This window comes from Numenius arquata, chromosome 12 (assembly GCF_964106895.1).
Source record: "Numenius arquata chromosome 12, bNumArq3.hap1.1, whole genome shotgun sequence".
NCBI classification, from domain to species: domain Eukaryota; kingdom Metazoa; phylum Chordata; class Aves; order Charadriiformes; family Scolopacidae; genus Numenius; species Numenius arquata.
In genome coordinates this window covers 13,001,119-13,028,689 of record NC_133587.1, presented here as the reverse complement: position 1 = coordinate 13,028,689, position 27,571 = coordinate 13,001,119, and the positions used below count along the sequence as shown (strand labels likewise).

Below are 27,571 nucleotides of genomic sequence, written 5' to 3'. Positions count from 1 at the left end.
TTCCTCAAGCTCTTCTGCCTTTGGCTCACAAACAGACCTTCAGCCCCCTCTCAACCTTTCTCTGGGCTTTCTGTACCCAACACTGACCTCCTCTTCCTCCTCCTGGATTTTTCTTTCACAGCGAACCCAGAGGATCCTCTGAAGAAGAACTTCTCCTGAAGCCGTAACATGGAACTCCAGCCATGCTCACTTAGACCCTAGGCACATCCCTCTTCAGGCATGAGGCAAATCCTTCTGGCATTCACAGATGCGGTGCCATTTATCGTGCTTACTTATTCTCAGCCACTAATGAAACTGAAACCAAGAGATTCTTACTATATTTTTATTGTTTCATTGAATAAATGAATTTTAAATACAGAATTAATAATTTGTAAAAATAGTTATTAAAAGCCAGCATTCAGAAGTAGGTTTGCACATCAGTGACTGAAAAATTCATACTTACTTTTTGGTACAAAGATAGAAAAGAAAAATAAAAAAGCAAATCCATCATCTGGAAAGAAATGATTTTTTTTACATTTCCTTTCATATTTGAGAACTGATGTTTGTCTCGTGAGAATCTCACACAAACCTTGTTTTTCACAGCACTGATTCACATTATTTGGTGATCAAAAAAACCACTCATTTGTTTATGGCAGCAGTGATGTAGCACTTCCCCCTCATACATATGGAAGCCAATACGTTCAATAAAACATCCAGTATATGAGGGGTGGGAAAAAATGCAGCGTTATGCGATTTGCAGGGATACAATTAAGGTTCCAAAGCATCATCTCTGAGCAGCAACAGGTTCTTCTGTCTCGCCCACCGATACCTTTGTGAGTCAGGTATTTCTCACAGTATCGCATCTCTGGCATTTGCTCTTTGCTAAGCTCCATCACTGCAACGAAGGTTTCCAGGAGTGAAGAGCAAATATGTACCTTCAATTTTTAATGCCCAATTTTAAAGCAGCTTGGTCTTTCAAGAGACACAGAGCACCCAATCTCAAGGATAAGAATCAGGCCCTTTTAGGCATGGTTTTAGCCCTATAAAACTGAGGCACCTCAACAAGTCTTGACATTGGGGTCCTGGGTTAGGGGTGGGAGGTGGTTTTTTTGCAAATTTCTATTATGGGTTCTTAAAAAGACAACTACGAAGATGATCCCACCAGTCAGTGCATCTGCATCATCTCCACCAAAAAAAGTAGACAGACTCTCTAATATATGCATCATTGCAAGACATCAGCACCACACACACAGTATTCGCATCAGGTTAGAAAGGATACAGACTATGGCTCTCCTGCTCCTCAAGGATCTTAACCACCAGGAGGATTTAATCACACAGACAGACAAACCACAGAATGAAGTGCCCTTACAATAGAAACTAGGACTTTGAGATAATGAATAGGGATGGCTACACATCAACCTGGGCGAAAAATACAGAAGGCGGAAAGTTCAGTCTGCAATGAAAACAAATTCAATTAAACAAAAGAAATAATACTGGAGATTGTCACTAGCGCAGTTAGGACTTGGCAAATGAAATACTTTGAGTATACACTTGCAGGCCAGCCCTGCTTCTGCCACATGAATAAATATCCAACAGTATTTAAAAACAGTATATAAAAAAAGACATCAGGATTTTCAGAAACAGTGCACGTTCCACCCCACGTAACTGCATAGTAGGTTCCCTCACGTGAGGTATTTCAGCATCGCTGGAAAGGAGAACAATACTTGTGCGCTCCTCTTCCACGAGCGCGGTCTCGTTCGAGCTGAGGTCGGACGATGATGATGCAGCAATGCGAGGTGTGAGCGTTCTGCTCCACCCTTGTCTCTGCAGACCATGGTGACCACACTGTGCTGTGTGGGATGGAAATGTGCCGTCAGAGCGGTAACGTCTCAATTCAGTACCCACTGTGCGACCAGATACAGGCATGGACCTCTTATTTCAGCCACTGTGCATCTTGGCTGTGGTTTTGTTTGTTGCTTTTTGAACAGGCACGTTCACACAGAGTCTTCCAAAAGGAAGGTTAGTTCACATGGCCAGGTCAGATTACTAACCTCAATTAACTTCAGAATATATCCTTGGTTATCTGTTGAGATATAGGTTGTCCAGTAAAATAAATGTATGTTTTACCATCATCAATGGCAACTTGTACATTTTGCATCACCAGCAGAGCTGTATGGGACAGGCATCTCTCCTGCCCAACTGTACATGTGAAAGACTGCTCTCCATCCCATACTTTTTTCCAAGGAAAGTTTTCTTGTGTTGCATATATGTATTTAACTGTAGTCCATAAATACAGGATGTTGGCTTCACATCCCATCTGGCCTTTTTGGAAGCATCTCTTCTCACTCTTCAAAGAGAGTATCAGCATCATGGTAGCAAAACCCAGGATCACAACTTCTTCTGGTGACGTGCGACAGTCAATGGTGGATCTTACCAAAGGGATGTCATTAGTACCGCTGCAGCATTCAGCTCTCTCTCCTCCAAAACGTGGATGCGATCAAAAGAAAGAACAAATCCGGAAGAAACAGGTGTCTTCTACCACCTTCAGGAAGACATTTCTCCTCTTATGTTCCATCTTGGCTGCACAATCACAGTAGCTTTGTTTGCACAGTTTGTTTTGGGGAGGGTATTTTGTTTATGAACGATCACACTCCCTGCAAATTCTGCTACATAATGATAATGGCTGCTTGTTATCAACACTCCATCTGCATACAGGTTCATGTACTCTCATGTGGAAGTCGTAAGTAAAGCTTTTCTTCCTTCAGACACAAGCATTGTCCAGTCTGTGACTAATACCAGGAACATCTCTATAGCTTTTCCATGTCTTCCAAAAACTTCCACCAAAAGCTTCATTTTGCTCATGCTTTCCTTAGAACATCCGAGGATAAGATGGATTTTGCTTAATTATCCACTCAGCGTGGGGATTGATGTGGTACAAGTCTAAGAGGTAAGTGTCTGGGTCCAGGCAATGTTCACCTACCAAAACAAGAGATTCAGAAAAAAAACATTTCTTATATCCTTAGTCCTATAGTCGCTAGATGTTCCTTTTTTTCCCCCTAAAAACTGGTATTTGTTCACATTAATTTCAGTATCATAACCATTCAGAAGTGTTTCCACAAATCTGGAAAAGTTCCAGTTATTTATGTTAAAATGGATATACATTTCCTTAAAACTATACTAAGCCCAAGCTTTGACCTTTGTGGAAAGCTACTCTAACTTTAATATCCAATAACTTTAGCACGTGAAAACCACCAGGAAATATGTTAGTGATGAAATCCAGAGACTGAATTTTGTCCAATGACAGAGCTTTTCTTCTACAGATGCTACTAAGAAAAATGCTAGGAGGCAGCCCAAGCACTCCAGTAACCACCAGGCTCCAGAAACAGCTGTAACAGGTGTAAGAATTCCTTTCCATTTTCTATACCTAATTCCAAGCATGAACCTTTATTGTTGTGGGAAGAGGGAGTTTAACACAATACTTTCAACAGAATGGTAAGTTTGTTTGTTTTTAGGATGGACAGAGTTGTGCTCGTCTCTGTCCTCAAGACTTTTCGACCCTTGAGTTTCTACCTTTCTTGACAGGCAGCTTCTGAATCAGATCCATTAGCGTTAAGTATTTCTGGAAGTCCAGGCTTCAACATCCCCACATACTTGTACCATCAAGGTTTTGCAGTGGTGGCTGGAAGACACATGAGCTTTGACAGGAGCTCTTTGCTGTGGGTGAGGTTAACCCATGCTTGTTCACTTGCCTTTTAATTTTTAGAGCCCACTCTAAAAGTCTCATCCTCTTTTTAACTCCCTCCTAAGGTAAGATAAGCATAAAAGACCAACTATCAGAGTCCTTACTTCAAGTTACCATCCAGACTTACCAATATTGCCTCCCACTTCATATAGGAGCAAGTTTGTGCACTCTGTTGAGTTGTTACTGCAGAAAGAAAAACACATTGAAGTTAACAAAGCTCTGCAAAAGGCAGATTGTGTACTTTAGTAGTATTTCTTCTCAAAAGCTGCTTATGGTTCAGAGACCAGCAATGGTCAAGGAAGCTACAGGCCACGGTACAGAGACCTTGCTGATCCCTCCTGAACAGTGCAGCTGTTAAAAATTACACCCAAAATTGGAAAAAAAGAAAGTAAGGCAGATATTCCTCGCTGTTAACAAGAAGGACACTATATGCAAACACTAACTTTTCAATAGGAACACAACAGGCATAAATACCAAAGTTTACTGGCAGTATTCCTTTAGAACTGATGGCCTGTTCAAGAGAAGCTTATCTGCAGGAAGATCTCAGCAGCTGTAGTAGCTTGATACCAGTAGAGATACTAGTTCCCAGCTGGCCCATATTGAGCCAGCTTCCCATCCACACTCCTTGTCTAGACATCTCCTGCCCAGGGACACAGGCAGGAGGTGCACTTCACCTACTAAATATGGTCTGCAGGCATGATGGCAGAGGAGGTGGGAATTCTTTTGTTCATTTTTTGAGTTATTTCAGCAAATCACCACTGGACCATAGGAGGGAATTGCAGAGCTTACTTTAGGAAGCCCCTACGTTAACATACCGATGTTGGAAATACTACTCCAGGCAAGTAATTTGCACAGGCGATGTCTTTCTCCAGGAGAGCTCAAGAGGGTTTGTTTTGCAGGGTCAACATTATTCCACTTTCCCTTCCCTCCAGCAAGGCTGCTAAAATTCACATTGTCCAGCAAACCCAAGGGGACTACCTGACTCCTGACAGCCTGAGCACAGGGATGGAACCACTCAGCTGAACTAACATTTGCTTGCCCCATCCAACACACAATTTCCCAAGCTGAGAATAGAGGAGCAGAGAATAGTCTCCTAACAGCTCCCTGTGTCACCACATCAGCTCTGTCAGAAGACAGAAACCAGCAACTAGACCACCTGGTACTTTTTTTCTCTTTTTTTTTAAAGCAGAGAAAAAGCCATTTACCACTTGAGGAGGTTGACAGTGTTAACAATATTCCAACCATTCTGGCACAGGTTCTTCTGAAACTGCCTCAAGACATCAGCAACTCTGGTTGCATTGTTCAAATGCACCTCTAGCGAATCCTTCAGGAGAAGCGAAGCATGGACTTTCACAATCTTGGAAGGCTGAACAAGGTGGGCAGAGAGGAGAAAAGAAGAAAGTGTTTAAAGAAAGACTTTGTTATAAGCTAAAACAACAAGTTTCAAAATAGATCGGACTGTGTGAAGAATTAAAATTATCTAGCCAGCTGTTCAGAGAATTTAGTTTTGTTTCTTATTCCATATGTACTACAGATGGGAAGCTCATGGCATCAAGGTGAGCGTTATAAACAAGTCATCTGTGCTCCGCTGCTGTGGCTGGGGAGAAAAGCACTGCTCTCCATCAGCGTGCACTGGTGCTCTCTGCTGTTCAAACACAGCAGCGACATAAGCTTTGATGAAACTAGGGTTTGTCAGAATAAATTTTGACAAACTGCTTTGCACAAGTCTGATAGACTTCTCTGGAATTTATTTAAATTACTGAAAAAGGAGTTTAGGCAGCTGAATTGCAGACCACTGCATTTGAGAAAGATAGTTTCAAAAAAGGAAGCGCAGAGTTCAAGTGCTATTTTCTCAAGACTCCTTCATGAAGTAACTTCCCAGAACTTTTGTGGAGAACACTGAACCATTCTAATGGGGTCTGATCTGCAGCAAGGTAATTTTGCAATCCCGAACCTTCTGCAAAATCAGCGCTGAGCACCGAGACCATTAGGAAGTAACATTAGCACTGTTCTAAGCATCAGGTCATCTGTTTGACTGCCTAAACAGTAGTTGCCCTCTCTGAAATGGGGGCACCTTCAAGCGACACGCAGCCTTAACCAGCCAAATTTTAGGCAGCCATCATTTCAGGAGCCCAATTGGTATAGAAAGGGGGATGTACTGACTTGTGAGAACGCAGAATCTTCTTTAGGTATGCAGATTTAAGCTTTCAGTGTATTATTTCTACCTGCAGAGTCCATCTAGCTTGTGTTCTTAAGAGCATCCCAGTTGCACCACCACTGCTATGCAATACTTAAAAGCCAGCACTGCACAATGTAACCGGGCAACGACAGACCTACACTTACTCAACTAATAGAGGCAACTAAAACAGGCAGAACGACTCCAAGGATCTTTTTCCAGCTTCCATACACAAATAGATCTGATAGTAACATCTGTCTAAAAAAAATCCAAGTCTGCACCAGCACAAGGAGTAATTTCATTTATCAGGGAAGTTAATTTTCTCCTTTTAAGTGGTAAGAACCTTCTCCTCAAACCCTCCCATACAGATCAACAGCATTATGGAGCAAAAAGAAAATGAGATACAAAAATGTACTCTTACAGTATAGTAATAGCCTAAATTTTTACTTTAAGATCATAAAAATAAGTCTGCCTTTATCACGGCAGACACACCTGTCTAAACACATGTAGCATCTAGAGCCATGTGAATTCTGCTCTTCACATAAGGTAGAGACCAGCATTTTTGCTTCTGGTCCCTTCCCCCTTCTCCTGCAACAATGCAGCACCTTAACTAAGTGTTTCGTGGCCTGAAATTTATTTAGTGCACTTGCTGCTGGGATCAGTGTTTGCTACAACCTGGCCAAAAGGGCCTGGGAAGCGGTTTCTTATGGTTCTGCAAATTTTTCCCCCTCTTGCTCTGTAAAGAGCATCACTCCTCACAGATTTTCCAAGTTCTCATGAAAGCACACTAATGAGAAAGTATCCGACACTGTTATGAAAGGGCCCAGTTTTTCCAAGTAGGGCTTGGAAAACTCACCTCTGCCTGGTTCTTTTCCACTTTGTCTTTATCAGCATGAATCTTCCGCAACAAGTTTTTAATTCGCTTGTCGCAGAACTGGTACCTTTTGCTATTGCTCTCATTCAGCTTTCTTACTTGAGCTACCAGAAAAGAGGAGACCTGGAAAGGGAAGAAGGAAGAAGGAATTAAATCAAGTAGAGATGAGGATGCTATTTAAGAACCTAAACATCACTTTATGAAGCTCCTTGAATAGACAAAATATCCATATACCTTGAAAACAGCTAGTCTTGGAACTCAGCCAGAGGTTTTGCCTACAGACATTTAACTCCCCTGAAATTTCCAAGACCATCCCCTCCCCTATTCCAATTCTAGGCAGACTAAGACACTGCTACACCATATTGCAAAACACCTGTGCAACTCACTGTCCAGAGCAAATCCTGGTAATGGATCATCATCCGCACAACGTCAGCTGCCCCCTCTGCCAGCTGCTTCTCCTTCCCTTCGGGGATCTTGTTTGGCAGTCCCTTGTGCATGAAGAGGTTTGGGGCCATGACTGTGGAAACGTTCCAGAGGTTCATTTTGTTGTTGTTCTCCCTGGCAACCACTTTGCTGAGAAATTCAAGTAGAGCCTAAAGAGAGGGCAAGAGACTTGAGACATCCATTACTAATAGTCCTCAAGAAACTACTGTGGCAATTGCTAGAAAGATTGTTTAATTAGCATTTTTTTCATTATGCCCATAAGCAAATCCTATTTCTCCAGTCAGGTAGTTCAGCAACCAATTTCTAATACTAGGATAGCAACAAATAAACATACCAAGCAGAGAGATAGTTTATCCAGCATGCACGAATCGGGAGAGACACCCTGCATGGGAAATAGATGAGCTCTTACTCCTTGGCAGGTGGCAATTCACAAAGTCCAGTCGTAAAAGTTACAGAATCCAAAGATGACACCTCTCCTTTTCCCAATACCCCTTCAAAGCTATTCCCAGATGTGGAAAAAATAAACCCTTTTGGATGATCTCTTCTGCCTCACGCCTCCGCCAAAGCCATGACACATGATAGATCATCTCTGACTGGATTATGTATTCCTGCACTCTAAATAAAGTTTGCAGGGTGCTAAGTCAGCCTGGCCTTTATTACCTGGAAGCTGAACTACTCAGGAGAAAAAATAAGCATCAGCCAACACCCACCACAGTTCTGATAAAGCAGAGAAAGGCAGAGGTTGTGCACTGCCTGCATAGCTGATCCCACCACCATTTATTCTTTCAAAAAGTAGTGGATGAAAGGATTTTAAATGCCCTCTGATCAGAAAAGGGTAGGAAGTTAAACGTTTAGTAGCTTTTTTAATAATTTTTTTTTTAATTGAAAATTTCCAGTTAAATCCAGAACAGGTAGTTACCTTTAGAGTGTTTCTGTTGGGCTCTGGTAGAATCAGGATCAGGAGATTTAGAGCTTGTAATCTTTGCTTCAGGTCTGGAATATCTAGAGAGAGAGACAACAAGGCAAAGGATTCAGGCTCCTGACTGTTCTTTTTGAGCATGGGAATCCCCCAAGGAATAAGGCAATTGCTTGTTCTAGTGTTTGTCATCTAGGATTTAAGACCTTGCTTTACAGAAATGAGTCAAGCTCATACAGCCCTTACAAAGTGACCTATGTTTTAGAAGACTGGCTGATTTGTTTCAGAGTATACAGTCTACCAGCAAGTCTGATGCACTTGAAGGGCATCAAAAGACCCCATTATTCCCCATTTCTTGTACTAAAAAGCTGTGCGCTTAAACAGTCAGCTTAACACATTCAAGCTATCTATTGAGGCACAAATCTCAAAATAAGGTGCTTGCACAACATTGCATTACCTGCAGACAAGCCAAGGCTGGGCACCCTGGGCAGTTGCCACAGCTCAGCCTGCAGGTCGTTATTTGTCAAGTTGTACCTATTCATGGTAGCAACCTTGCAGCCTCAAATGACACAAGATCATTTAAGACTCCAGGACAGTGTTCCTACACAAAGATGTGTGCAACCAGGGACTATGACTCTCAGGCTCACACATAACAGCACACAGAGCACCCAGCACACCGAGTTTGGCTATAGTTCCTACCGTACTCTGTATTCCCACCGTACTCTGTATTCCCATCAAACCCACAGGCTCCCAACACACCTGACAGGAGAACCCAAGACCAACAGAGCTTTGCCAGAAAAGAACAGACTAGCAAACTGATGCTAAACAGCCAAAGCAGGGACTCACTTTGCACCGCAGCAAAGGCAGGGAGGTACTCTGCTGTCAGCAGCGGGGCTGGCAGCTCTCTTATGAATCTTTTCAGTAGCCCAGATACATCATTCTGGTGGACTTCATCCCAGCGGAAAAGGCCAGTATAGAAGTCCCTTTCTAGCTTCTGTTCCAGGCTCTGTAAAGAAGATTAAATTTATTACATGCTTTAATAAGCAAACACAAGGGAAATTCTGTAGCTGAGCACTAGGAGGGCAACCCATCGAGTCAAAAGAGCACAGAGACCCTCACAGCAGACACTCCCAGATTGCCCAGTAATGGACGTTTCTAATTGTACTGGGAAGGGAGATGAGACTATTCAGGTTATTTAGATCCTTGCTTAAGCAACATGCTCCCTGATCACCTCTGATACTTTCAAACGCTACTAAAGAGCTCATACCTTGATTCTGGTCTGGGACCCAGAAACTCTCAAAATGCCCTCTGTTTCAAGTCCTCTCTTTTCCAAGCAGGACAGCAACTATCAAAAGCGGAAAAAAGAAAGCTCTTAGGCACAGAGGATGAGAAGTCAGCCCTTGCTCATCACAGGCTTCCTGACTCTGAGGATCAGAGGTGCAAATGAAACCAGAAGAGAACTTACTGCCTGGAGTAAAAGAGGGACTTTGGTGTTGGGGAGCAGTTTTTGGTCATTTTCCAGCAGGGTGTTGAGTGGAACTCCAAAGAGCCTCTTCTCTGCAACAGAAACAACATATTATAAGTCGGTATCTCCACTAATACAGATGTCAGGGCTATATCCAGTGCTGCAGACTAAGACGGCACATTTTATAAGTGTAGGTACTGGAGAAACAGAGAGAAACAGTTAGCAGGACAAATGCATTTGATAGCCAGAGATGAATGTGGTGCTAGGTCTTGATGATCCAGTGATTTCCAGGAGAAACACTGACAAAGGAAAAACACCTGGCACAAGGTCTCTTATCACAGACCCTCTCTGTCCTAACTTTTCAAACGCAAACCTATGAGAAGAATAATATAAAAAGTGCACTCCCCCCCCAAAAAAAAAAAAATCAAGATGAAATACAACTAACCTGCTGTTTTCAGTTTTGCTGCCTTGTTTCTCTTCAGCTCAAAGCCCAGAACATCACAGAGAGCTGTTAGTTCAATAAGGGCCAGCGTGGGGATCTTCTTCATGTCCTGCGCAGATAGATCTCCAATCCTGGTCACTCCTAGTCTACCCTTGGGGATCTTAAATTTCTAAGGGAAAAACATAGACATACATATATGGTTCAATGCAAGTGTCATTACTAATCACACTGGTATCAAGTTTTGCTGCATTTTTATCATTCCTTACCATAACCAGGCATCTATTCATTCTCTTGCTTTCAACACCACACAAATGCCCCAAGCTACTCCTACTCCCTACTCAACCCACAGCTGAATAAATATTTTCCCTTTTCTGCATTGCTCTTTAACTGTATTGGACATTGCAATTTATCTAAATTAAAGACAGCCTGATGCCCACCCCAATCTACTTGAGCTCTGGAAGTAGTCCATTACATTTGCAGAGAAGAAAACTCTTAGAATTACAAGTAAGAAAGTCCAGTTATTCTTTTCTTTCCAGTGGAAATGTCCCAGCTAGTTTCACACCCAACTATAACTTCTCTCGACCCTCCACTACACAACAGTTATCCTTGCCCTACATTGCAAGAGTAACAGCATTACCTGTCCAAAAATATCCACTTAATATAGATCTGTTCCAACACTATTCCGAGAGGATCTTTCCAAGAGCTGATCATATAGTTGATTCAAGTGCCTTGTACCCCTCTTGACAACAGAGGAGCTAATAACTTATAACAGGAATAATTTCTTCAGTGCTTACAGTTAGGGCATTTCCATCCTTTAACCTCCTAGATTCAGACAGGAATGATCCTTTGAGCAGGACAGCCGCTTGCTCCGAGTAGGCAACATCCATGTTGAATACCTCCTCTTTTCCAGGGTTTCGAACTGTGCAGGAGTAATCCTGGGTTTCCGCTATAGAGGAGAAAACATCTTGAATTTCAGAAAGCCAAAAGGGTGAAGCTTAGAACACAAGTGTGCTAAAAGAGCAGTTTGAGGCAGATTTGGGGTCTACCGCTTTTCAATAACAAACTATATTAACATCTGAAGAGAGTGTTGTCATAGCACAGTCCTGAGGGTAAGGGTAAGACCAGTAGGGTAAGATTAGCTTAAAGGCATAATGTTAGAGCTACAACCACCAGGTCACTGGTAAGACATGAGCATGGCCATAAATTATAGGACATACCCAAGGCTAACTTTATTGGCATCTTCCAATTGCTTTCTTGAGATCTACAGGAACTGCTGCTCAAACTGTAACTGACACCACAAGAGCCTGGGAAAGTTTACTAAATCCACAACTGTAGATAACTATGTATTTAAACAAACAAACAAAAAAACACCAAAACAAAACACCCTCCCCGCCCCCCTCCTCCAAGCAAGGTGAATGTTTCAGAGCCCCTTCCACTCCTGCTCTACCTTTGAAAACTTCCTTCTTACAGTTCTGTACATTTGAAGTCCGCAGATTGTGCCACAACTGATCTGGGCTGGACTCCTCTTTCTCTGCTGCTGTCTCCTGAAAAATAAACCAGAACATGTTTACCTACACGAAACAGGCAATAGGAAGGCTCACTGTATCTGTAGAGTATGCACAAAGCCAGTGAACTTGCCATGAAAGCAGAACTGATTAATCACAGATCATACACTAACTCCAGGGCACCTTCAGATGCAGCTGCTGTGTAAACTGGCCAGACCAAACAGCAATATAGAATATGTAGAAAGGTTCCAACAGAAAAGCTTGCAGCATTATTGCTTTCAGAAACGTCACCTTTCTGTCACTCATTTGTGGAGGAATGCAAACAATGCTCTACAAAAGCAAATCAGCCATGACTCTGTCTCAGTGCAATCTCTCTGTCTCTGTCTCAGTTGCACTGAGTTTCCTTACTCCTTTCACAGTAAGGAAACAAACCGCACCTCAACACTGGACAGTTACAAAGAACACAATCACAGCAGTTTCCAGCGATGCTGCAGACTGGTAGCGTCATTCCTTTAAAGCGTTCAAGGGATTATTTGGGTATAATGCATCTAAAGATGTTTCAAAGATGCTCAGGCTGAGGAAAAAGAGCATTCAGTTCCGGTAGACAGCAAGGGCCCCACGCTACTGAAAAAGGCAGATATCTGTTAAGCTCAATACTTTCTAACTAGACACTTGACCGAGTAGAGAAAGCCTCAAGGAGCCCTGATTAGGATACTTTCCAGCAGACCCTAGAAAAAATAAGGATACTCCACCTTGTGGACACAAAGAAAAGAGGAGCAGCACAGTAGGAAAGCAGCTGAGGAGTTAATGGTCATGTATTCTCTAGCAAAGAAAAAAAAAAAAAAAGACAGTGACTATTCTTTCTCTAGAATTACCAGCTGAACAAGATCAGCTGATCAGAACTGAACGTCTGAAGTTCTCTCTTTTTTTGATTAATAATGATTTAACGTGTCACTGGAATAAAGAAAACACAAGAGGGCTCCAGAGGACACCAGGAGACTGCAGTGCTGTAGGCACCATATAGAAGTCTTTCAGCAATCTCTAGGAAGTTTCTGGATCTGCAGATTTTGTAACAATTTCTTAACACTGCAACCCGGATGCAGAATTTCTACAATCTCAGCTTAATTTCAGCTCAAAAGATGAAGTCATCTCTTTGGAAATGAAAGTAGCCCTAGACCCAGAAAGCCAGGTAAATTATCACAAAGTAACAAAGCCTTTCAGGAGATCTCACTAAATCAGCATACCTCAGAGCTGACCACTCCAAAAATGTCTCGGACATCACGCACAGGATGCTTGTTCTTCCTCCTCCGAGACCGAGAGTAGGTGTCCAACCGCCGCTGCACAGCAGCAGCCTGGGTCTTGGTCAGGGTGGAGAGCAGCACGATGTTGTCATTTTCCGAGGCACGGTCCCCGAGGAGGTCAGACAGACCAGCATCCTGGAGCCACTCAGCTTCGGCTTCTCCCTCTGTGAGGCAAGGGGTGAGAAAGGCAAGAGAGAAGAGGAAGGATAAAAGCAATTAGAGTGTTTGAAACGCTTCAGAATCAGAAAACCAGAAGCCTGAGCTGTCCCCTTTCTGGGGTGGCAGCAGGACATCACTGGAAGGGACATGCATCTTTGTTAGGAAGCCACAGCTATCCTCAAAATCTTAGTCCTATTACCAGGTACACAGCTGGGTATCGGGGAAACTGGAGGAGAGACAGCACTTCACACAGCTGTGAATCCCCCTCCATTCCCCGCCCCCCCCCCCCCTCCTTTCCCCTCACTCTAGGTGAGAAAAAAAGAGAAGAAAAAACTAGGGAGGCATGGATACTGCCAGGAACTCAGGCTCCCTCAGAAGCTGGGCAGAAAGGGGACACAAGTGTGACTGTATGGTATTTAGCACAAGGATTGCACCGGAACAGAACCCAGTGGGGGATTTCACAGGACACGAGAGGAAGGTCAGATGCGCTTGCTTAAATCTGCCTTTACATAGGCTCCCTGTGCAAAGGGGAGCGCTGGCAGCAAGCAGTAGCACACAGCAAGCTCAGAATGAATGGCAGTGCCTCCCCAGAGCACACCCGATCCTCCGACAGCTTTGAGAAGGGACAAAAGGGTCTGTGGAAAGCCACAACATACAATGCTGCACATTTGGCTTTTGTAATCTTCCCAATTATTTGGATATTTTTTTTAAAATTTTCTTTTATCTATATGCATGCCTATGTATGAACAACTCCTTTTTTTAATATCCAGACACGACCTCGTAGATTGAACTGTGTTCTATTTAATATACTTGAAGGACTATTTGCATGCACCATCCCTATTCTTTACCTTTTTAAGTGGATTGGTGTCCATACAATCATTCAACAAAAGCAAAAACGTTATTCTTACTCTGTGCATTCGCTTTACGTCTATGCCTATTCAAAACCACTAAAATTAAAGACCATTCCAGTTCCAGAATGAGGTGTGAGAAGCCTGGAGACAGTACCAGCAGCATCACTCCGACAAGCTCAGTTCCACTTCATTCTTCAATATATATAAAGTTGCATTTCAAACACAGGAGACAATTTTTTCCTTATGGGATGCGCCCTTTGTGCAAGTGAGAAAGGGCCCTGAGCAAGACAGCTACTTCAAATCCAAGGATAAAAGAAGCAATTTAGCAGGTGGCTTCAAATTTAATGCAGCCAACACCACAAAGGCTTTATCTTTTCAATTCTACTTATGGCACTAATTCACTGCGGGCAGCTCCAGCAGAGCTCTACCAAAGGTTATACTGGGAAAAAAAGAAAAGTCACAACTGAACTGACCGAAACAGAACAGTTCGCTCCCACTCTTCCTTTCTGATGCAAACTGTTATCTTCTCAATTATCACAGTTGCTCAGGAAAAGTTTTATTATTGCTGCATCGATAATAAAAAAGCCATGCAGCTCTTCTTGAAAGATTTAATAATTTAAATTTTCTGGGGAAACTTCTGTGTTCATGCAACTTGCAAAAACATATTGTGACTCCATTAAAACTCTTTTCAGAGCATGCTCTGTGTTCTTAGGCACTGTAATGAAACAGAACTTTTTTCTGCATCACACCACAATAAATAAAGTTGGGCCTGAATCAAGGTGTTTCCTTGAAAGAATCTTCTAGCCGACTGGCCAGCTTTCCTATGTGGTCCTAAGTTTTGGTCACTTCCCATGTCTGGTTCTACAGAAGCAAACAGGTAAGAGCATCCCGTGGTACCGCTGGCTTGGTCACAGCTGCTCACGCACTCGTGGTCCCCTTCATGGCTCCTGGCTGTACAGCCCTTTGTCCTGCATCCGTGGTTTCACAGCAGCACAAGGCACAAGGTTTCTGGTTTATTTTGTCTTTGGGAACTAAAGGAAGTTAAGTGTATTGCTTGCAAATTTTGAAAATACCCAATTCCAGTCATAACAGGAAACTAATCTAATAGACAATACTAAACAGCAGGCCCTAAATCGGACATCCGTGTGAGCCTACTGCCCCATCTGATGCCAAAGCACCAGATTTTAATTCCTCTATTTAATATTTTTGGCCCGGTTATGTTCGCCAGTAATGCAAAAGGAAACCAGCAAAATAGGTTATTTATGGGGAGAAGGGGGAAATCGGGAGAAACAGGTCAGAACTGAGAGGTCCGCAGAAGCTGAGCTGCAGGTTTAAGCCTAGAGAGATACTAAGCTGTGCCTTGTGAGTTCCAGACAAGCAGCATTTCAGAGGCACAACTGGGAATAAATTTGCAAAATTAAGAAACACCAGTTCCAGAAACTTACTTGAAACATAAGCTAGCCAAAAATAGCATTCATAATAAAGTATTTAGTTTCAGAAAAAGCTAAAGGACAGCTAAGTGTCCTACAATTCCAGACTAAATATTAAGTCCATCTTCCTATGTAGTTTTTGAAGGTAGAGAAGACTCACTCTTTGCAGGCACTTCTCAGCCATGATTACACTCTCTAAGGACACCAGCAGATATTTTAGTGGCACGACCGCACAGAGTGCATACGTTATCAGTCTGCTGTGCAGTCAGACCTTGGAGAGAGCTGGATAAACAGCAAGGAAAGGACAACGCCGCTTATATTTCAAGAAAAAGCTACTTTCTGCCCCCTTCAACTGTTAGTGAGGCCACAAGCATCATCAGCACCTTTTAGCTGACCCAGTTCTGCAAAGTCCCACACTGGCCTCCCATGACACCAGTGACAAGCAGCTTCCCATGGTGCCACCCCTTGCACAGGAGACCAGTGTTCTCCAACTGGATCAGCATTTTTGCAATGCCTTATCTACACGTAGCCTCCCCGCTGTCCCCGTACTGCCATTACGATCTGGTATGTGGCAGGTTGAACCACGCCACCCCCAGGCAGAGCTGTCAGCCCCTGTCCAAGCGCATCTTCTTGGGCTTTATGCAAAGAGCGATGGTGCCTTCAGCTTTGAGGAGCCCTGAAGCTGCGTTGCCACCTCGCGGTGCTCCAACCATAAATTGCAGAGACATGAAAGCCAAGAGGCACCAGCCAAGTCCGGCTTCCTGCATCCACACCATCTGAAGTTTCCCCTCACTCCTGGTGCTTCCAGCCCAACACTTATTTGACTAAGCTCCTTTGCAGAAGGCAGCTGGAGGCTGAGCGTGTCGCACCTCCTTCCCCAGCCCGCTGGGAAGGCTTCACTACTCTGAACATCGTTTCAAGTCTGTCTGGTTTCAATGGCCAATTAAGCAGTCAGCTCTTGCCTGCTAAAGATTAATATACAGCATTAAAAGACTTTTCCTTGTATCCCTGCCTACACACAGTAATCAAATTGCCTCCAGCGTATCAGTGTTTCAGATATCCCAGACAGCCTTTCATCTCATGGCATGGCCTCTTTTCCAGAGTCTCCTTTCTGGTGCACTCATTTTCCGAGTCACTTTTGCATCTCTTACGGTTTTAAAAACCCAACTGACATCCCTTATGCAAGGACACTAACAGCAGACCTAAATGTTTACCATGTCTTGCCTACTATGGCAGACACGGATGATGATCTTCCCACCCCACTCTCCAGAGCCCCATCTTTGCTAATTATCCTTCCCAAACATGGCAACACACTGGGACTTTCACTCAGACATTTCCCCATTACATACACAGCTCCTTCTCAACATCAGCCTGTAGGTTGTACAGGCTGCAAACCCAACCGTTCAAGAGGATGTTCCTCCCAACTAAATCATGTTCTTCAACATGGACCCAGAAAATCCACAATCCCGATCTGTGGGATCACTGGGCGCTTATCACTGTTTGTCATCCCTCCAGCACCCCAGGGTGTTGTGCCTCCCATGTCAAGATACAATTGGCTCAGGTCTCAGTTATTCCAGAATACAGAATAACATCAGCGCTACAGAAAGTCCAGTAGAAACAGCCCATACACATGAAGCAGTCTTCTAAAGAAAGAGGAAAAAAAAAAATAATAAAAGGAGGTATATAAGAAAAACCTTGTGTGGATGGACTCAGGTCATTCTGGATGTTTCTTGAATAGTGAATTTGAGGGGGTGAAAGTCTTCCTTCCACAAACGTAGCTCATAAAAGTCACTATGATGAAGTCTCAGAACCACGTACACAAACAAGCCTCCCAAAACACTGTCAGCTATCACAGCGTGTTTACCATACAGCCACTGCATGGGGAGCGAGAACCCCCACACTTAGTGGGGGCTGTTTAAAAAAATCTGGAGCCTTGAAAGTACTCCTGACTGACCTTTAGAGCCAGCTTTGTTTCAGAAGCTGAAACCTGGCCAGGCCAGGCCAGCACTCCCTTTCTGCAGGGCATTATCCAACACCCAATGAAAAAAAAATAAAATATATCTCTCTGATTTGACCAGTAATATCCTAATCATATCCCTACATGCTTCTAAATCATTTAGGTGCAGAAGCAAATTTTCCAACATGTGCATCTTCCTCCCCTCACTCCCAACATTTTTGGCAACCTACCCTCTTGTGTTTTGACATCTGCAAGGCTGCATTCCTCTTGCTCGGCTTCAGTGCTCTGTTTAATGTTCTCTACTTCCAGCCAAAAACTGTCCATTGACAAGTTGTCCAAAGACTCTACCCTGGAATTCGTGCCCTCTGACACCGGGGATGCCAAAGGACTCTTCGGAGGAAGCTGGCTCATTTTGCAAAGGCAATTTCTGGTACTGAGAGAGGAAGAGATAAGGAGAGAGAGATTAAGCTACACGTATTCATATACGGCATTCACAATAGAGCGGTCTTCATTGATTAATGACTGCAATAAAAGCCAAACAGAGGTAAGTGCTAGACTTCCTTTGGTTAGTGTTTAGCAATAACAGACAAGGTTGGGATCAAATCCCCTAGCGCAGGGGAAAGCCTGCTGTCCAAACATGTGAGAGGACAACATCAACACGAGTTTTCCGATGTTGTCTTTCCAGTGACCTCCAAGACACCACCTACCGCTCCCACACTTGTTTCCAAGACTGCCCTGCAAATTTGCATGGATACCTTCTACATCTACAGACAACCAAGATGTTCCAAGCTTGGTGCACAGGTTCTCTGACTGTCTGGCATGTACTGTAAGCCCGACAGGTCCCAGCCACAGCAGACTGAACCCTGTAGCCTTGTCCTCCACATGTAAAAATCAGCACAGCTCCATCTCCTGCACTTCAGCTCATGCCGTAAACAACTCTGATGTTTGAGGCCCTCTTTTCCTGCCCAGACCAGATTTTTCAGCTGTGAAATGGCACAAGTGTCCTGGGAAACCCAAACATATAGAATTTTCTTACCACCCTGCTGATTAATTCATGGGCGGCCGAAATCCCAGACTGGCCTCGTTCAGCTTTCAACCTCTCTGCAGAAAATTGAGAGGTTCTCATCAGTTCAGAAAATTATGCCTCTCCTAAAATGAATTTTAATTTTCTTCAAAGGGTTACAAGTCATTTAAACCTTGCTGTGTATCTTTTTCAAAGACTTAAAAAAAAATTGGTATAAGTGGAACCTACTTATAAAAACACCTCAATGGCTCAACTTATGAATATGAAATTAAAGAGATTGCACACTATGCTAACTCTGGATGGTTTGAAAACCACCTGTGAGCAGCCACCACCACCACCACCACACACACATCAGTCTCTCCTTCTAGTTTTGTGACAAAAAAAGCTGATTGAGTTTTATGCCTTGAAAACCATGACAACAAAACACCCACAAAAAAAGCAATTTAGCCTCCTAACTCGAGAAGGACTTAGAAAGTTATAGATGGCAAAATATCTGGAAAGTTTTAGTTCCTTCCATTCCGGAAAGCCATTATTAGCAGTTCTGGCACTAACTTGCTTCTGTTATAAGAAGCGTTTTAAGTCATAAAGAGCTAAACTTGAAGATTTAATAATTAAGAGGCATATATTGTAGGATATTCTGCACTTTTATTTACACACGTGCATGCATACTATGCTCATACCTTTTTCTAACACATACATAGGCAGCCCTTCTCTTCTAAAGGTCAGAACTAAAGCAATAACCATCATTCCAGGAACATCTGGAGCCAGCAACAGCATGGAGAACAAGGATAAGAAGGTTTTTGTTTGTTTGTTTTAAAGGAACACAAAAGTTAAAGATTGAAAAGAGCTATTAGGCTACCCAGCCCACTGCTGACAAGGGCAGAGGCGATCTGCTTGTTTAGTGCCCATCCCAACCTTCCCCACAGTCCTCCTTCCTACTCCTGGATATCCAAATAACAGCCCTCCAGTTGAGATGCCACTTCATAACCTGGTACAGCACTTAAATAGTCAATCTAAGATTTTTTTGAGAAATATTTATTTATTTAAACTTCATAGTTCACATCCATCTCTCTAAGTTCTACTACAACTACTATCTCAAAGCATTATTTCTCCTTTCAACTTTATACCTATATCTTTATCTGTTAAAAGTTAAAAATTTAGATTGCATCCCTCACGTTAACTCTTCATCTCCTCTCCATTTTCTCACATTTGCTGACAGCCTTCTTGTTAAAGGATTAAACAAAGCCCCCCTGCTAGTGTCAAAATGACTGTTTTAATACATTGTCATGATCTCTCGCTAGAATTCTATTACATGCCAGTCGATAGAAATCACCACTTGCAACACGAGACTAGAACGAGGGTTTCAGATTACCTTGAGGGACTTGGTTTTGGCCATGTCAGTGCACCAACTTGCGCTAAAGAGCAGTCTCCCAACGCACAACACTACACAGGCCAAGGAACCATCTTACAGGCTCTCCTAATTGCTCTACTAAAGGCACTCGACAGGCACACAACTACTCTCCTTGCCCTAACTTACTGCCCAATACTACTGGGGCATGTAGGTTGTACAGCTCAAAGCACCTCTGAAATGTACCTTTACTCCACGTTCAGCCTAGTGTAAAGCAGGCTCATCCAGCATCCCAGAAATCTCTGTGGATTCACACCAAGGCAGCACCTATATCCAGGTTGCAGATCCAGCAGAACCTACCCTAGACCCGAGCAGCAGCTTGCACCCAGCAGACGTGCTCTGCGGCAAGCCTGTGTCACACATGGCTATGACAATCCCTTCCCCACGCCTGCCACAGGCCTGATGGGAAAAAACCCAACATTTTAAGCCAACGTAAATACAGTCTGCAGCTCTTTCAAAAGGGTGACTCTTGACTTAGATGTTCTGCGTGACTTACCCTACACAGATACTAGATCCTAATGCAAGTTTTAGTCCAGGAGACGCTACGACCAAGTGGAGTGATACTTATCTAAAGCATTACAGCAGATTCCTGGTGTACATCTAAAAAGCATCATAACATCCTTACAGCCCAGATTTCAGGCTACAGCCTCGCCAGCAGTTATTTTTGATCTACCAGCACCTTCAATCCATATGAAGACATCATAGTACTGGTGCAAGGATATAGTTTTGCCAGACAACAGCAAACAGCTGTACCCCTATCCCACTCCGACTTGTGCTTCTGCACCACCCCCAGTTATTCTGCTTCCTTCCGGAGCTGAAAACACAGATGATCTAGCAGTGCTTGCACCAAAAAAACTCCACCACCAGTCACACTATATGCCTACTCTAGGAGAGCCAGCCCAAAAGCCATCCTAACTTCTTTTCTCAAGAACCTCACAGGCTGATGCACTAAACCCTGTTTCACCAAGGTGCAGGATGCTAATGTCTTATAGCAGCTCTACACAGCAGCAGCAGGATCCAAAACTCTACAAGTCCCAACCTACTGCTGCTGTTCCTGTGTCACAGGAGATCACCAAAGTCAGGCCTTAAAATTTAAAAAAATGTTTTATTTTCTGGTCTAAATACTTTTGTTTTTCCCTTGAACACACTGCACAGTGCTTTAAAAATCCAACTACCCCGGTGGAAGGTTAATTTTAGATTCAGTGCACCTAAGAGACTGTTCTTCCTCATTGCATTCCCAAGTCAACGGAGGGCAAACTGTGACGTATAAACATAAAAACACTTTAGATTGAAAGCGTAGATTGTTGGCTTAAAACGTTAATCGCTCAGTTGCAACTGGGCAAAGAGTAGGCGGAACAATCAAGTTCACTCAGTTCCACTGTCAACGTAACAAAAAGCTTAAGATTATAAAGTTTTAAAAATTAACTCAACAAAAAGCAAACTTGCAGAGAGATCTCATTAAGGACAACCATAAAGGAATGACGCTGTGGAAAGACTGACCATCCTAACGCAACCTTCTCCTCTTGTTTAAGAGCAGAGCCAGTTTTAGTGGGGCTTGAGATTCATTCAGCTGACTCCCCTAGCACCTTCAATCTAACCCTGACTTAATGTTAATAGCAGACTTCGGAGAAATCAGACCTAATATGGTTCATTTTCTTACCATTTCTTCTATAAACCCTCTTCGCATAGACCACTGGTAGCCCTGAGCAAGATCTGCACTCTGCACAGCGCTGAGTGCTGGTGGCTCACAGGTCCTGGGGTAGAATGTGAAGTCTTAGAGTAGCTTTTGATCTGTTCCTAGATACAGTCAACACACGGCAAATATACTGCAAACACTCATGCAACTCCTGGCCCTCCTGAATATCAAAATAAAATAAACACTGTTGCTATGCATTTGCTTGTTCCAGGCTTGAATCACTCCCCTCAGAGAGCTTCTCAAAGGATGTCTAGCTGCCTAGACAACTTCACGGCTTGCTCAACACCCTTCCCTCATTGAAATACCTCTCCAGCAGATGAATAAATAAAGAGGTTTCTTCTTAAGCATTTCAAACAGAACAGGAGGTGACAAGTGTAAGCCAAGAAAATCTAATTCCTTTAATACTGTTTCCAGAAAAACTAAGATGAGAAAAAGGCAACAAGAACAGGGGAATTAAGCTATACAAGGCATTCCTTTCACACACAAGCACCTAGTTTTTAAAGACATTTCCAAATATCTGGAACAAGCACAAAGGCACACATGAAACAAAGAAACAGATGGAAGGAGTCGGAGTTAACCTCAGGAGCAAGTTAGAAGCAGCACACCAAGTCACAGCATCACAGCAATTCAGACTGCTAGGATGAAACACAAGCTCTTTTGAAAGGAAAAAAAAAAGAAAGTGAGAAATTATTCTATCAACTGGTCACAGTATTTTGACAGATAAAGACACTAAGAGAACAAAAATATGTTAGCATCACAACGTATGCACATCTTACCAGCTTTCAGTTTACTTCAAGGTCAAAAACAATTGATGGGTACAAAAGCACAAGATTAAGAGAAACAAATAAAAGCCCATGCAGAAAAAAAAGCCACTCTTCACCTTGCTTCCAAGTTCCTATCCTGAGCAAGCAGCTTAAACTCAAGTGAAGAACCGAGTAGGTCATTCTGAAGAAAAAGAATCACCTCAAGATCAGGCTATCAGAGTTCATAACATGATAGGTTTTCTTGTTTAAAACCATGTCATAGGGTAAAGGCATCCAGAAACAACGATAAAAGTATTTGAAAAGCTGGAGAAAATCTTGAAGCAGCAAGTCATATATCTATAGCTATATTTATATAAAATATATATAATTTTCCTCACTGAACTATTGGAAGCTTAAACCTCAGTCTTGCAAAGATATCAATGTTTATAAGAATGACTCCTTGTATGAAAGGAGTCAATCTACTTATCAGAATTTTAGATGAAATATTCGTAATCAGCTATTTTATTCGGACACAGAAAATTACACAAAACTCCATTCCCAACACAGATAGCAAATTTATCCTTTGGATATCCAAGGAGATGCCTCGTGGACACAAGCTCCACAACTTTTCTACCACAGGTCTAAATCAAAAGCAAGCTTTACTGCAAATCTTTAAAGCCCAGCTTTGTTACTCCTGCAATCCTCCAAATTTTGTACACAAAGTGCAGGCACCACAGACTACCGATTCCCTCCTCCTCCCCACAACAAGCAGAAAAAGAGCAATCCTGAAGTTTACTCTTCGGAGAAAATGAAAAGCACATGGCTGGTTCAAATTCCTTGCACCAGACTGTAAAAGCAAAGACAGACTAATTACCAAATTACTGTGGCAGCGATGAACAGTAACTTACCCGATACACTCTTACCGTGCTTCACTTTTCCCGGCCTAACTAAACAAAAGCAAAAGAGGCAGAATTAACGCAATCTTAGAAGCTGGCTGCGCTGATGACATACGTCTTTGCATATCTCTAACCATAGGGGATTTGCTCCCATATCTAGTAGTTTCGCTGAGAGCATCCCCTACGAGAAGTTGCAGTGCCTCTAGCCCAGGCTGTTTTATAACCACCAGTTATGTTCACATTAAGGCATTTTATCAAGGACTTCGCACCCATGGGACAGCACACTTGAAGGTCCTCTCCAGCACCAGCAAGAATAGCTCAGATGTCACTACTACAATTTGCTAATAAGATTATAGCTTGTTTTCAGTAACACAGCAATCAGTTCATCAAGATCTTCCATTATGCAAGCAGCTCGGGGAGCAGCGTCATTTAAGGTTGTTTTGAAGAAGCCTGTTCTGCAAGTGATAAAGAGGACATGCCAGATAGCTCTGCATGCGTGGAGTATTTCATACCAGACCCAGCTTTCCCTCACCTCAACAACAACAAGGCACTCCCCAGTTCCTGTCCTGGCATCCCCAGTGATACCAGAAAGACAAAACAGCGATCCTTTGCCGAGTGCTATGTGGAGCGAAAGACTTGAATCCTGACGCTTGTGTGTAAAACGCTGCATTAGCTTAGCACCTCCATCGCTTTCTGTGATGGACCTGAACTCCAGAGGTTACCTCTACTACAGCACTGGGAATCCTGGGTGGCATAGGGAAGAGTGTGGCTAGTAGGTCGAGGTAGGTCATTCCCCCCCTCTACTCTGCACTGGTAAGGCCACAACTGGAATATTCTGTCCAGTTCTGGGCTCCCCAGTTCAAGAGAGACAGGGAACTACTGGAGAGAGTCCAGTGCAGGGCAACAGAGATGACCGAGGGATTGGAGCATCTCCCTTATGAAGAAAGGCTGAGAGAGCTGGGACTCTTTAGCCTGGAGAAGAGAAGGCTGAGGGGAGACCTTATCAATACTTACAAGTATCTAAAGGGCGGGTTGAAGGAGGATGGAGCCAGACTCTTTCCAGTGGTTCCCAGTGATAGGATGAGGGGCAACGGGCACAAGCTGGAACATAGGAGGTTCCATTCAAATATGAGGAAAAACTTCTTTCCGGTGAGGGTGCCAGAGCCCTGGAACAGGCTGCCCAGGGAGGTTGTGGAGTCCCCTACTCTGAGGATTTTCAAGACCCGCCTTGATGCAGTCCTGAGTAATGTGCTCCAGGCAACCCTGCTTCAGCAGGGGAGTTGGACTAGATGATCTCTAGAGTTCCCTTCCAACTCTGACAATTCCGTGATTCCGAGAAATAAAGCACAGGTTATAACTTACCTGACAATAAGTGTTTCTACCAAAGTATTTAAGGGCAAAGAAACTCCATCTCAACGTCTGTCTCTCGGGCCTTCATCGGGAGCAGACTTGTCTCCACTCTGTCTGGTAAGGGTCTAAACAAGCAAGTTAAGGAATAGCGAAATTTGCCTGTAATTACAGATCTGCCTGGAGGTGTCTGAGACCAAAACTCAGAGCAGAACAAACACCAGATTGATAAGCCCATGCAGATACAGCCAAATTAAAAATACTCAAAGTAATTTTTAATTTAGTCCATTAGCTGGGTGTCTGTCCCATCACACTAGAGTTTGTTTTGGCCTTAGAAGACATAATCCATGCTCTCTATACATGTTTTTTTGTTTCACTGTAAGGTCACTGCAGATGAGCCCGTTGTTCACTTTCCCTGCGTTAGCACGGTAAGCCAAACAGGAAAGGCCTTTCATTGACACGGAAATCCGGCCCTGAGAAAGGGGTACCTGGCCAAAACAAAGCTTTAGGAGTACTGTGATCTTTAATGCAATTGTGAATTGATAAAGCCTGATCTGCCGGATGATTACAGGAGAATCTTTAATTAAAAGGTGGCATTCTCATCCCTGTTTCCATCTTCACACACTGAAGCCACGCTCATCCAAACACACAAGCAGCTTTGTCTGTTCAAGAGCTGCAAAGATCCAGCTTGCCACTCAAGTTCCATCTATCAGCATGACATCAGGATGGCAAGCCCCACCGACCAGCCAGAACGGGGTGGCAAGCTCCACAGACCAGTGGCACTGGCTACAGACAGAAGCTCCCGCATCCTCATCCGTAACATCACCCCATCCCCAGTACAGACACTGCCCTGGGCTCTCTCCAGCTGCCGCGAGGCTGAGCCTGTGCATGGGATTCCCACAAAGCGGCTGGCACAGACTTACTGCCCTTCGGTGACTTGGCTGTCACAGCCCTATAGCACACATGCCAGGGATCTTACCGAGGCCAGAATGAGTCAATACCTCCCAGTTACTGAGTGCATCCTCAAAACATGCTACCGTTACGTCAGACAGGACACCCTTACTTTATTTCCACCACCGCTGTGACTTTCGGCAAGATGCTCAACCTCCACACACCCAGCTTAGGGACAAAGGGGGTGAGGGACCACAAGGATTTCTGAGGAAAGACTGCTAAGTGTGTTTGAATCCTTTATAAAAAGGCTGTGAACTTATTTTTTTTTGTGTGATCATTCATCAATGCAAAGGCTTTTTACAAAAGTAGATACAAGTATACTAAATATTTGTCCCACAACTTCTTGAACATTAAACTTGGACTAAATAAGGATGATAGAACTCATTGTTATTTCTTCTTGTAGCCCATTCTACCAGCTGTAGCTACATCACAGCAGGGAATGAGTAATTGTAAGTTGTTGCTCAGATGCATGGGAACAGGCAAGAGACTCTGCAGAGGTCACCAGAGTAACCTGCTGGCCAGCACAAAGGAAGGAGGGGTTGAGACATGTGCTGGAATCCAGCTACGCTTCACGCATGAGAGGTTTAGGGATGCAGAAAGACGGGAAGGACAGTCATAAGCTCCTTGCTTGGATTTCCCAGGTGAGAGTTATTACACATAAGACAAAGTGCTTGGCAATTACATTGCCATGAAAAGCCTCCCCTTGGTTGAGATTTGTAATTCTGTAACTAAGAATTGGAGTGCTGCCTGCGAGCCCAGAGCCCCCGACACCAGCCACCCCATGCTTTACAACCTCAAGAGGAGGAGGGGGAGGAGGAAGAGGCAGGGAGAGCTGGCTCAGCAATGGCTTTGTCTCAGCAGTGCTTTGGAGGCACAACACCCCCACCGCTGGGTAAGCCGGTAGGTGTCTTAATGGGAACCAACAAGCATCCCGCAGTTACTGCTTCAAAAATAAACAGTCATTACTGTCAATTAATTAGAAAACCAGGATGGCTGGCATATCATTGCCTTATTGTATAGGCGTGTTTTAGGTCAATCCTAGCAGAGAGGCTGTTACACATATACATATGGGACGTATTTCACCTGCTGGTGGGCCTGGAATGAACCGATGTGAATTGCCACTTGTTAGGAGTTAAGTGTTTTGGTCAAAGTTAGTGAGCAAATTTGGGGTTCCTGCTGTAGCACCTCTTCAGACCTGGCCAGAGGCGTTCTGGCACCAGTACAGACACTGGAACTCAACTAACTTGTTTGGCAAAAACCATAAGTTGTTACTGAATATTTTGATTTTTATCAAAGAACCTCTACAATACTCAAGGCGCCAGTCTAGTGCTCTTAGACATGGGTAATTTTAAAGTAATTTACCATATTATTCCTGTATCATTCTCCCTAAGATTATTATTAATCTTTTTTTTTTAAATATCTCAAATTTTGCCTGCAATCTTTTAGAGATTTCCTTCCTCGATTCTACATACAAGGTCAAGCAGACTAGGTAAAATGAGAAGTCAGACAGCAACATGAAAACATAAGTTTTGGTTAGAAATAAAATCACTGTGAATTCTCGCAAAACCAACAGGTTTTGATTACTGTAGCAGGGAGACATTCTGAAACTTGCTGCAAACTTCTAAGCTGAAGTCTTAAGTCATTTAATATTATTTAAGCACACAAACAGTACAGTGTTTGTCAAGCAAAGTAGTTCAATGTTTAGTTGTATCCTTTAGAATGTGTGCGTTGAGCAATATTTATAAATATGCAGTTCTTACCTTCATACAGCTCTACAAATTGCAGTTCTTTGCAGTTCTACAAATCAATGAACAGCCCTCAACCCCCCCAGGCTGCCAGGGCAGTGTTACCACTAAATCACAAGGAAACACGCAGTCTGCATTTTAGCCCCCCCCAGCCAGGCACGCACCCCGCCAGGTCCCACCTCCACAGCTTGCTGCACTCAATTATAGAGTTAATGCCCCTCGAAAAGTGGGTTTTAATAGGTTTCATTTTATGATCAAGGCAGTCAAAGCAAAGTTTTAAAGAGCATATTACAGCCTGCTCACCTCCAGAAATTTACCTTGTTTCTACCTATCCTGCCCCAGGTACTGCCCTACCTCTACGCCCTGCCTTCAGAAGGGAGGAAAGCAGCCATCAACCCGTACCCCACGACCGCACTCTGTACCTGCCGAGGCTGGCTGGCCGGGCAGGCGCCAGCGCCACCCGGGGCCTGGGAATCCCAATTCTGGTGGCCCCAGAGCCACACTTGCCACGCTTGTCCAT

At 43.5% G+C, this 27,571-nt stretch overlaps 1 protein-coding gene across 1 annotated transcript; it reads right to left on the bottom strand.

The window, feature by feature from the left end:
- Nucleotides 1-331: 331 nt before the first annotated feature.
- Nucleotides 332-27,571, bottom strand: ARHGAP40 (Rho GTPase activating protein 40). Its single transcript, XM_074157179.1, has 15 exons — nt 27,474-27,571; nt 17,472-17,674; nt 12,788-13,008; nt 11,507-11,582; nt 10,833-10,984; nt 10,042-10,207; nt 9,597-9,688; nt 9,399-9,476; nt 8,978-9,137; nt 8,135-8,217; nt 7,158-7,364; nt 6,754-6,894; nt 4,927-5,087; nt 3,849-3,904; nt 332-2,955 (listed from the first exon to the last, which is right to left on the bottom strand). Exons 1-15 carry the CDS (start codon nt 27,569-27,571, stop codon nt 2,849-2,851), a joined length of 2,001 nt encoding a protein of 666 aa, XP_074013280.1. The 3' UTR covers nt 332-2,848.

What these genes read in the sequence shown, in the direction of transcription:
- ARHGAP40 (XM_074157179.1), bottom strand. Translation starts at nt 27,571, where the DNA reads ATGGACAAGCGTGGCAAGTGTGGCTCTGGGGCCACCAGAATTGGGATT. An exon ending in TGCCTTTGCTGCGGTGCAAA is followed by an intron (nt 8,218 to 8,977) that starts GTGAGTCCCTGC and finishes CTCTCTCTCTAG; the next exon opens with ATATTCCAGACCTGAAGCAA. An exon ending in TGAAGTGGGAGGCAATATTG is followed by an intron (nt 2,956 to 3,848) that starts GTAAGTCTGGAT and finishes TTGTTTTGGTAG; the next exon opens with GTGAACATTGCCTGGACCCA.